The sequence below is a fragment of the Ictalurus furcatus genome, chromosome 20 (genome assembly GCF_023375685.1).
Source record: "Ictalurus furcatus strain D&B chromosome 20, Billie_1.0, whole genome shotgun sequence".
Taxonomy (NCBI): Eukaryota; Metazoa; Chordata; class Actinopteri; order Siluriformes; family Ictaluridae; genus Ictalurus; species Ictalurus furcatus.
The window spans coordinates 19,437,292-19,449,004 of record NC_071274.1 but is presented as its reverse complement, the minus strand read 5'-3'; the positions used below and the strand labels follow the sequence as shown (position 1 = coordinate 19,449,004).

The window sequence follows — 11,713 nt, the reverse complement described above, 5'->3', positions numbered from 1 at the left end:
ATTCAGATACACATGGCGAGGTCTTTGTGGCGCTCTAAGGTCTGATCGACGCTTTTACAAAAGATAAATCTCTCACCTTTAAAGCCTTAAACGTTTCCATGAACTTCTCCAGCTCGTCGGGCGGCAGGAAGTCACCAATGAAATGCTTTCCTTTTCCCATCTCGGTCAGCTGCTCGGCCCACTCTGCCCCGAAAGACATCAAAATCGAAAATAAAAACATAGCAACATGTGATACGACACCCGATAATGATCGCAGGATCGTGTTTGCTAGCTGTAGTCGTCGGATAAAACGTCAAACTGCACCCAAACTCCATTTCAGTTGGACGTATTCCTAGTTGTAACCCTTATGTCCTGAAACAAAGTTCGCTGACCCCTTGTTTTTTCCATCTCCATCTTTCGGAGTCGGTGTTCCCAGGTGCCGTTCCTGGAGTCGATCTCCTCGTCGCTGTCGTACTCGTGCTGGTGATCCCGCACAGCCTTCTCCCACATCATCTGCATCTCCTGCATTGCCCTCTTGTGCTTCATGATCATATCGAACATCTCCTGCATCTGGGTACAAATTACACCAACGTAACAAGAGGTATTAACAACGACACCTTGTAAATTCCCCTTCAAACGTATTAAATCTTGGCATCTAACACAACCGACTAATACGTGCATTTAAAGGCAATGATGATCATAATCAGAGCTTTTTGAATACTTAAATATGTCTAGTGAATCACTTGATGTCTTTTTAAACGGACGACCCGGAGCGAAATATTCCGAAAAGCAGTCGATAAGTGTCCAGCGTAGGCGGGAACTCCTTTAATACTGTTTAAAAAGCATCTCAGGGAAATTCCTATTATTATTCTAAAATGTCAGGGAACGAATAATAAAAAATAAAATCGCTCTTTTTCTGTGCCAGAATAAACTTTACTATGTTATTTGTACATGTTGTAAAAAAGCTCTTCGGGATTCAGCCTCGGTGTACGTTAAAGCGGCTTAAATCAAACAAGTTGGTGGGGTCGTTTTAGGCAAGATGATAAAACCTGGCAGAATTTTCACTTTCGCTTTACACTTTATGAACGCAGAGTGTAGCGTCTCACACATTTCTATCGCTAATTCAAATAACATATAAAAAGAGTCAGATTTCCAACACGGTACGTTGCGGCGTGTGTGTGTGTGTGTGTTTCGTACCTCCTGCTGTTCTTTGAGTTGTTTCTTCTGGTCCTCAGAGAGCTCAGTGACTCCCACCAGACCAACCGGCTTCCCTTTCTTATAACCCAATCCTATCAGATCCTGCTCTGTAATTCAGATACATTGCACGCACACACACACACACGCCAATAAGCACATATGTTCATTTCATATTAAGCAGTGTACTTGGCTAAGCCTGTACTTACACAACAGCCTAAAAACATTTGCTGCTTGGCTTTGCCCATGCTGCTTCATTTCATTTCATGTTCTACGAAGGAGAACTCTAAACAACCAGTTAAGGTATGCGCTTAGCTTACAGGTCCATGTGTACTACAGTACAGCACATGCCTAGTATGTGTACATCTTTCTGATAAATATATATATATATTTAAAACACATAAACATGGTAGAGTACCGGACAGCGCGGGAGAATCAGGATCTGGCTTAACCATTTGAGGGATGACAACAGAAGGAACCGGCAGCTCCACTCGGTCACCCTCAGACCCCCAGCGACTCTTCCTCTTGCGCTTTACACCTGTAGGAGCCAGGTCCTGATTCTGCTCCGCCTTGGATGAACTGAGGTTGTACGGAGTCGGAGACGGTGGTGTCGCAACCGAGCGCTTGGTGCCCGAAGAGGACTCGACACTAGACGGAGGTGTGGATCGGCTTTTGGCCTGACGGTACTCCTCCACTTTGGATTTGTAGAAGCGGTGAGCTGGACTTTGGTGATCGTATAGGAAGCTAGAGAAGGAAGAGATGTTTATTGTCAGTCATGTCCTTAAGCCAATAAAATTTTAAAATTTACAGCTCATATGGTCTGTTTTGATCTTTTTAGCCTAGTCTAATAATGCGTTGAACTCAATTGGGATAGGTGAAACCAGGAAGTGCACTGGAGATACACAAGTATTCACGTATCCATACTTTGAAAATCGACCGGAAATAATAGACCATCCGGATATTCTTATTTCAACATACTACGATTTGGGACACACTCATTCTAATCTTGGAAGTTTTCATGTGTTGCTGGTTTACTAGAGATTTTTTGGGGGTCCAGCTTACTTATTATTTTTATTATTAAGTCCTTACATTTATATAGCCCTTTTTTTCTAGAAACTCAGAGCGCTTCTTTACATAGTATGGGGGAGGGAACCTCATCAACCACCACTATTGTGTAGCATCCACCTGGATGATGCGACGGCAGCCATAGTGCGCCAGAACGCTCAACACACTCCAGCTATTAGTGGAGAGGAGAGAGTGACGTAGCCAGTTCAGAGATGGGGATTATTAGGGAGCCATGATAGAGAAAGGCCAATGGGGGAATTTCGCCACTCTGCCGGGGTTATACCCCTACTCTTTTACTATAAGTGTACTGGGATTTTTAACGACCACAGAGAGTCAGGACTCATCAGGTTTAACGTCTCATCCGAAAGACGGTGCTGTTTTTACAGTATAGTGTCCCTGTCACTATACTGGGGCATTAGGACCCACAAAAAACAACAGGGTGCGCGCCCCCTGCTGGCCTCACTAATACCACTTCCAACAGCGACCTTAGTTTTCCCCCAGGTACTGGCCAGGCTCAACGGGAAACCAGGTGAGAACTGCATGGCTCTGGCCTTATATTGGACTAGGTGTATTGTGGTACCAGTCACTTTTCAACACTTATAAACTCTCAGATCAAAATGACTCCACAACATAATTTCTACACAGTATTGGCCTAAAAGGGGTTAATAATATAGCGCACGTGAACACGGTGCTGTTTCTTAGCATTCGGCTTGGTGCAAAATGGGTTGTGGTACAAAAGAAGTCATTTAAGAACATCACACACTTTTGTGTCGTTTAGTTGTGTTTTTCTGTGAATAGACCGTAATGGAAAGCACAAATTGACTCACGTGTGAAAAGTCTCACCTGAAGGTGGGGTTGTCGTGGTTGTGTTTGATAGCGATGGCCTCCACCTCTGGCCCACCGTCGGCCACGAAGCGGGCCAGCTTCTCCGCCACCTTCTTCGTGTCCTCGTCCACTGAGGAGGAGACTTTAAGCAGCTTATCAGTACTGGGACTCAATTCAAACTACTACTCAACTGCCTCATATCAGTCTACTGCAGGTGGAGGAATAAAAGAGGGAGGGGAGGGGGCGGCACGTAGGTAATCTTTGAACCTTTCTTTACACTCAGAGTGAGACTGATGTGTATTTGAAATAGTAGGGTTATTCTTTTAATGTGGATGTACTGAAACAGCTGTATAAATTTATTGTGCTCTCTCTCTCTCTCTCTCTCTTTCTTACTGACACAATCTGAGAATAGCGAAGGAGAGAAAAACAAAAAACAAAACATGTATGCTCTCTTACCATCAGTTGGTGTAGATGAGCCATGGTTCTCTTGTCGAAGTCGCGCTAATTTCTTGCGAAAGTATAGATATTCCTTGCTGTCCTTCTCGAATAAGAACCTGTGCAAAAGTGAAGACACGGGTCACGTTTTGCTTCCGTCAGAGATGAAGTGTGGAGTTAGTTTTACCCTCAGCCAGAGGACTTACGAGAACATGGGATTGTCCTTATAGTCTTCCAAAGCTTTCCTCTCAAGCTCTGGCCCGCCTTCGGCAATGAAAGCAGCCAACCGGTTGATGATGTGGGCCAGATCTTCATCCTCTGGGGGGGAAACTTTAAGCAGGCTATGAGTACTCCACCATAACTCACACATGCACAACTGCGTACTAATAAGACAGGACACGAGGTGCGGCACGCTGTGAAACGTGTACAATCTACCACAACAGCATGTTTCCACAGCCTGTTACGCTACAAGCTCAATTTTAAAAAACTACAACGAGCCTTTAAGAGCTAGAACTCTTATTTCCTAAATGAAAACTAGATTTGCATGAACTGAAGATTCAGCACAATACTAGCAAATCGAACTGGTATTGTATTTGTACACGACCGGTCAAAAGTTTGTGGACACGCGACTGAGATGTTTCTCATGATCTTAAAAACCTTTTGATCTGAAGGTGTAGGATTAAATGCTTGAAATCGGTGTCGGAGACAAAAATATAATCGTGCCGACATATTTGTTTCTTTCATTAGACTAAAACTAACATTTTATTTACACACACACACAAAAAAAACGCGTTTTAAACGGACGACTCGGAGTGAAATATTCTGAAAAGCAGTCGATAAGAGTCCGGCGTCGGTGGGAACTCCTTTAATACTGTTTCAAAAGCATCTCAGGGAAATTCCTCAAGAAATCGGTTGAGAAAATTTCAAGAATACATTTCTGGAAATTCTAGGCAAAAAGAGCGTCCACTTTGAAGATGCTAAAACATGAAATTATTTTGATTTATTTTGGATTTTTTTAATCACAACATAATTCCCATAGTTCCATTTGTGTTACTCCAGAGTTTTGATGACTTTGTTATTATTATTGTTATTCTAAAATGTGGAATAATTTTTTTTTTTTTTAAATAAACAACAAGTGTGTCTAAACTTTTGACCGGTCGTGTATTTGCATACTGAGTCAAGAACAATAAAATTCAGGGTGTCCAAAAAGTCAGGACCCAATGGGATTATGTTGAGAAAATATGTCGAGCAAAATCCAGAAGACAAACAAAACAAAACAAAACATGTAGAATATACGTTGTAAATAAGAAATACAAAATGAAGTACATGTAGTTTTATTCTCGTTGGCTCCTGACTTTTCAGACACACTGTATACAAAATAACAGATGGCAAAGGGGTAGTATTAGAGAGTGTAGTCCTCTCTTTGGTAAAGGGAATGTTGACATTTTCATTTTGAAGAATCGTTTTTTACATCCGAGTTTCATTAACATAAAGCGGTACGACATGAGACTGGAACTGACTGGAAAGTATAAATGGATTTTAAAAAAAGGACTGTCGGGTTACCTTTGACCTCCAGGTAGTAGGCGTCGTCGTACTCGTCCTCGTCGTCATCGTCTGGTGAGCTGAAGACACTCGGTCGGGGGATCTGAAGTGGTGTCTTTTTGGTGTGGGAGTAGCTCTTATACTGATTGAACATGCTGCCGACACCCAAACCGGGCCGTTTCCCAACCAGAACGTTCTTCTTCTGGTTCTGTGACGAAGAGGAGGTTCCTCTGGAGTCACTGCTGGATGCTGCATGCAATTCAGTACATTATACAGGGTTATTATCTTTTAAACATAAAATGGCATCCAAAAACTCGAGTGTAAAAAAAAGTTCGCAAACCTTCAAGGAAATTTATGAAGACTGAGAACTGTACTGCAGCGAGACTTTTACTGTCTTTTACGGATATTGATTAAAAGAAACTCTACTTTGAAATACATCAGATATATTAATACGACAGTTCGCTCTGGTTTGGGGTAGAGGTCGATTAATCAGCACGATAACCGACTGCTTGAACTGTCGCTTATCGGCAAAAATCCACACCGATAGTTTTTCCCGGTCGCGTCCGTGGCTGAGAACAGTCCGCCGTCATTACACGGTACGAGAGCGGCCTCTAGAGGCGAAATAAAAACTAACACTGACAAATTTTGTCGTGTTGTTCGAAGTGTTTTCTGATTCATTTCGATTGTCTCTATTTTTATTTGTTATTTGGAGTGTTACTGTTTGGTTCTGATTGGATGTATATCTTTTATTTACTTTAATATTTATTAATAGTTAAGAAATATTAATATTTATTCATTTCAAAAAGTACAGTACATTTTCATGGTACAGGCAGTACTGTTTAGTTTTCTACTAAAGTTCAGCTATATTTTACTTTGGGATTTGAGAGTGTTATGTTTTCATTCAGAATCAATTTTAAAAGCTATCGGATGATTATTCGATTATGAGCAGGTACAAAATCCCTCACACAGGGTTGGGGGTTCGAATCCCGCCTCACGGGATGTCTGCATGTTCTGTTTGTGCTTTGGGGGTTTCCTCCCCAAGTCCAAAGACATGCGCTGTAGGCTGATTGGCATTTCCAAATTGTCCGTGGCGTGTGAACGTGTGTGTGATCGTGCCCTTCATCGTTCAAGCGGTGTTCCAAGAGTGCTGATATTTGTTATAACATACAATTCAAACTCTAGGGATAGTTCAATACGTTGAAACCGTTACTACATTTACTACGGGCCGTCAATCGATTAGTTTGTGCGTTGGCATGGCAACATGCAATGATCTATCCAGCTGTGGACAGAGTTCTTCGGGAACTATTTTCGTGGATGGTACAAAAACAAACTAAATATTTGGCCATACTGTGTCTGAAACGTCAGTTACACTATATAAATTTCATGTTTATAGAACTGTTAAAAAGCAGTATCACACTCGCGACTGTAACGATGTGGGTGAAACAGAGGTCAGAACATTGCTTAATTATACTGAAATATTTGCGATATGCTTAGTGATTTTGGTGCTAATTTGTCGATCGGTGCTATACTGTCGTAATTCCTGTGACAAGTTTGCAGTCGTGTGCTTTGCTTATGTCACAGGGAGATGTTGCCATTGGTGGATTTTCACCAAATGATCAAATAGTGATCAAAATACCGAGAAGCATGTGGGATGCAGACCTTTGCACTCAAGTGTAGCCTATGAAAGACACAGGGATGCTATATGCTGGTTATAAACAGTTTTATACCTGAATCTGGGCTGGATTTCTCCTTCTGCATCTTTAGAAACTGCTGAAGAAAGCTTCCATCGTTCACAAACTTGTTCGATTTCAGTTCCTGCGAATCGGAGGTACTGAAAACACAATAGGCTTTGTTTAGAAAAGCAGTGTTTCATATCAAGATGGCTTGTTAGTAGTCAGATAAGGAGCAGGAGGAGGAGAAGGAGGAGAAGGTGTAGATGTGTAACCTCTCTGCTGGTGGCTTGCTGGGAGTTGACAGATTCTGTTTGGCTTGCTCGGCCAACTTGGCCTCTATTTCTCGCTTTTTCTGTGCTATGAGTTCCTCCTGGCGCATTATAACGTTAAACTTGCTCTTCTGGTGAGCTGATTTACTTTTCCAGCCACCTCGAGCTTTAAAACAACAACAACAGTAACAACAACAGTAACAACAACATTAACAACAACATTAGCAAAATCAACATTAGTCTGAGACATGAAAGAACATGAGTACAATTTTTTTTATTATTATTTACACGTGTTAATAAACGAACGAATGAATAATTTAATAATATCAATAATAATAATAATAATGAAGCAGATATTAGACTATGATCAGTTTTTTTATATATATACGATTAATTCAAGAGCATTAGCGTTCTTTCTTTCCCAACGTATTTCGACTTGGCCCGATTCCTGCACTATGATTGGGTAATAATTTACACCAACAGCCAATCCGCCGCACGTACTGTGTTTATTAACCTATCCAAGCGCAGGAGGCGGGGAATGTCGCAATACAGGTAGGGGAAAAATGAGTGCAGTCAGCTAGCTCAAACGGCTACCTCAACTTAACGTCCTCTTGCTAACAAAACAGCTACCTAAATGTTGCAATTATCGGCACAGAGACAACATATGATGTGGAAATTATCTATATTTATATGTTACCTGCGTCATTTGACTCCATTTCCAGGACATATAAAGCACGGTTGACGCTGAAGAGAAGCACTATTTCGCGGTCCCTTGAGAAAACAAATGTTTAATGGGTGAGGTGAGGAATTTTACAGCGCCATCTAGTGGAACGGCGGGTTTAATTTTTAATTAACGTATAAGAAATAGACCACTAGCAAGGACAGTAGCAGCACAAATTGTAGACTTACAGATATCTTTGAAAAAGGCTCAATTATTAAGACTGGAATAAAGTTGGTTGGACGTTCGATATTCGCGGATATGCGGAAATTAAGGGACCGTCTCTAAAGTTACATACGACATTGTTAAACACGGTTCTAACTTCAATAGCATTTGAAGGGAATGACTTACAGTCATATAACCATAAGAATATAAGAAACCTTATTACTAGGAGTATAAAAACACTTAATTGTACATCCATCCATCCTCCAATCTTCTATACCGCTTTATCCTTTTCAGGGTCACGGGGAACCTGGAGCCTATCCCAGGGAACATCGGCACAATCGGTACACCCTGGACAGGGTGCCAGTCCATCGCAGGGCACACTCACACACACACTCACACACCCATTCATACACTACGGACACTTTGGACACGCCAATCAATCTACCATGCATGTCTTTAGACTGGGGGAGGAAACCGGAGTACCCGGAGGAAACCCTGCAGCACGGGGAGAACATGCAAACTCCGCACACACAGGGCCACGGTGGGAATCAAACCCCCGACCCTGGAGGTGTGAGGCAAACGTGCGAACCACTAATCCACCGTGCGTCCACTTAATTGTACAGTGGTATTTATACGTATGTATGATAAATAATGTTACACTACTATTATGTTCCTCTAACAAAAGATTTACCACTGAATATCACTCCAGTGACAAGAATTTGTAACTTAAAACCCAATTCATTGTTGGTGAGAATCAACTCTATCTATATACACGAGTGGCATGAACAAAATAAACCTGAACAATGGCTATACACGTTGATACAATGGTACCAAGTCAGCCTTGGCCTGGATGCACCTCTTGAATAAACTCACAATGGCAAAGAAAGAAGTGTGAACGCATGAATATTTCATGATCAATTCCTGTGCAATTGTCCCCGCATCAACAGGATACATTTAAATTCTGCGTTCTATAATATGTACGTCCACGTTCATATTTTCACTATAAAGGATGCAGGTTCTTAGCTTTTCCACAGATAGCACTTTAATGACGGTTTGTTTTTCTGAACCCACGTTCTGTATTGTGACCCTGGTTAAACGTGTGTAACTTGACTCTCGTCTGAGGCGTCACCCCCCAGTCCACAGCAGGGGCGCCGTGCCACTGGCACTCCCGCTGACCGACAGCATGCATTCACGTCCAAAAAAGGGCCTGCCATTCAAGGCAATGAAAACGATGAAACGTGGCCATTATAACGGGGACACAGAGGGATACCTGATCCACCTCTGTTCTTCCCACGTCCTCATTATCGCAGGCATTTCATAGCCGAAATATCTGCTCGCATCTCCACTGTTATTGCAGACCAACACTCGCAGACTGAAACTGTGCTTTCGCATTTTGTGCTTTATGTCAAGGGGCGATGGGGAACAAGCAGTCTATTTTCACTCCTCAGCAACTGGATGCATATCAGGTCAGTTCAGGACAAGAAATCCCTCTCGATCCTGACCTCTGTAACCTCTATAACCTCTGAACTGGCGATCGTGATCAAATTGCTTAACATCTATATTGTAATGTTTAGTCGCAAGTAGCAAAAATGTAAATATTTAGTAAAATATGTGAAGATTTACATGGCATTACGACAATACTTTCTTTTGTCTTAAAATGTCAGTATGTGAATACTAAAGGTTTTTTTTATTTTTTTATTTTAAGTGCTACAAATTTGTAGACTGCTGAAATGACAGTTTGCATTTTAACAGCATGATCTGCATTTCCATTTTGATTTACAGGACTGTACATTCTTCACCAGAAAAGAAATTCTTAGGTAATTTTAACGATCTGTTGTTTGACGAATCAATACTGTGCAAAAGTCTTAGGCACCCTGATTTGTTTTTCCTTTGTAGAACTTTTGCCTTAATGTACCTTTAATGTCATTCTTTGTTTCGTGTCTTTTGCATTATTGTGTGCGTAGAAAAGACCATATCTTTCGTTTTCCAAATATTCATCGTGTTCAATGTGTTACAGTATGTGTTGTTTTGTTTTTTTGAAGTAATGTACAGTCCCTTACGAAACTATCGGAACGGCGAGGCCAATTCACTTGTTTGTGTTCTACACCAAAGACATTTGGGGTTGAGACCAAAAGATGGATATGAGACGAGAGTTTAGGATTTCATCTTGTATGTCCTGGTATTTACATCTAGATGAGTTAAACAACATAAAACACAGGACCCTTTGTACCGGACCACCCAATTTTCAGGTGAGCAAAAGTATAGGAACAGACAAATCATGACATAAATTAAAGTAAATAATACTTAATAAATAAATACTACTTAATTAATAATACTTAATAAGTAAAAAGTAAATAATAAGACTTAATATTTGGTCGCATATCCCTTGCTCACAATAACTGCATCAAGCCTGCGACTCATTAACATCACCAAACTGTTGGGGTTTTTTTTTTGTGATGCTTTTCCAGGCTTTTACTGCGGCTTTTTTTTCTCAGTTGTAGTTTGTTTCGGGGGGGGGGGGGGGGGGGGGTTCTCCCTTCGGTCTCCTCTTCAGGAGGTGAAATGCATGCTCAGTCGGGTTAAGGTCTGGTGATTGCCTTTGCCAGTTTAACATCCTTCCACTTTTTCCCCCTGATAAAGTGCTTTGTTGAGTTGGCAGTGTGTTTTGGATCGTTGTCTTGCTGCATGATGAAGTTCCTCCCGGTTTATCTGGATGCATTTCTCTGTAAATTGTCAGACAAATGTTCCTGAAATCTTCTATATTCATTCTACTGCTACCATCATGAGTTACATCATCAATAAAGATTAGTGAGAATGTTCCAGAAGCAGCCATGCAAGGACAAGCCATGACACTACCTCCACCATGTTTCACAGATGAGCTTGTATGTATTAGGATCATGAGCAGATCCTTTCTTTCTCCACACTTTGGCCTTTCCATCACTTTGGTAGAGGTTAATCTTGGTTCCAGAACTTTTGTAGCTTATCTCTGTATTTTTTTGTGAATTTCTATCTGGCTTTCCGATCCTTACTGCTGATGAGAGGTTTGCATCTTGTGGTATGGCCTCTATATTTCTGCTCTCGAAGTCTTCTTCGAACAGTGGATTGTGATACCTTCACCCCTGACCTCTGGAGGTTGTTGATGTCACCGACTGTTGTTTTTTGATTTTTCTTCACCGCTCTCACAATGTTTCGGTCATCGGCTGTTGTTGTTTTCCTTGGCCGACCCATTCGGTGTCTCTTTCTCGGTACACCAGTGGTTTCATTCTTTTTCAGGACATTCCAAATTGTTGTATTGGCTATACCTAATGTTTCTGCAATGCCTCTGATTCATGTTCACTCTTTTCTCATCTTCAAAATGGCTTGCTTTTCTCCCATAGACAGCTCTCTGATCTTCATGTTGGCTTATCCTTTTTAACAACAAACGCAGTCTTCGCAGGTCAAAGTGAAGGCTAAACCAAGAGTAGATGTTCAGTGCTCAATCCAACAGGACACACCTGGGTAACAAGAAACAGGAAAGTCACATGTTCCAACATTTATTCTCACCTACAAATTGGGCGGTCTGATACAAAATGTGCCATGTTCTATGTCATTTAACACATCTACATATAAATACCAGGAAATAAAAGCTGAAACTCTAAACTCTCTTCTCATATTCATCTTTTTTTTTTAAATCTCAAACGCAAATATCTTCACTCTACAGCAAAAACAAATGAACTGGCCTTGCCATTCCAATAGTTTCAAAGGGGACTGCATTAACTATTTAACTACTTAATCGAAACAATCTTTTATTAGTCTTGCTCTATGTCAGAATGATTGCGGCTTGCTCAGTCCTTAACCTACAGACGCTT

General features: G+C 41.2%; 2 protein-coding genes across 4 annotated transcripts in view; one reads left to right on the top strand and one right to left on the bottom strand.

Moving 5' to 3' along the window:
• The window catches only part of sugp1 (SURP and G patch domain containing 1), a 10,042-nt gene extending 2,259 nt beyond the window's left edge, over positions 1-7,783 (bottom strand). The window contains exons 1-11 of one of the 2 annotated variants that reach the window (XM_053651040.1): positions 7,680-7,783; positions 6,986-7,148; positions 6,768-6,871; positions 5,062-5,289; positions 3,705-3,828; positions 3,520-3,617; positions 3,082-3,205; positions 1,592-1,917; positions 1,177-1,283; positions 372-549; positions 77-183 (exon numbers count right to left, since the gene is read on the bottom strand). In XM_053651040.1, the coding sequence (XP_053507015.1) occupies positions 77-183; positions 372-549; positions 1,177-1,283; positions 1,592-1,917; positions 3,082-3,205; positions 3,520-3,617; positions 3,705-3,828; positions 5,062-5,289; positions 6,768-6,871; positions 6,986-7,148; positions 7,680-7,698 (1,578 nt within the window). In that variant the 5' untranslated portion in view covers positions 7,699-7,783. The remainder of the gene's footprint in view (positions 1-76; positions 184-371; positions 550-1,176; positions 1,284-1,591; positions 1,918-3,081; positions 3,206-3,519; positions 3,618-3,704; positions 3,829-5,061; positions 5,290-6,767; positions 6,872-6,985; positions 7,149-7,679) is intronic. The other variant, XM_053651041.1, reaches the window with a different exon arrangement.
• The window catches only part of cib3 (calcium and integrin binding family member 3), an 11,260-nt gene continuing 7,198 nt past the window's right edge, over positions 7,652-11,713 (top strand). For both annotated transcript variants that reach the window (XM_053651046.1, XM_053651044.1), the window contains exons 1-3: positions 7,652-7,782; positions 8,160-9,331; positions 9,648-9,682. In XM_053651046.1, coding sequence (XP_053507021.1) covers positions 9,281-9,331; positions 9,648-9,682 — 86 coding nt within the window. In that variant the 5' untranslated portion in view covers positions 7,652-7,782; positions 8,160-9,280. The remainder of the gene's footprint in view (positions 7,783-8,159; positions 9,332-9,647; positions 9,683-11,713) is intronic.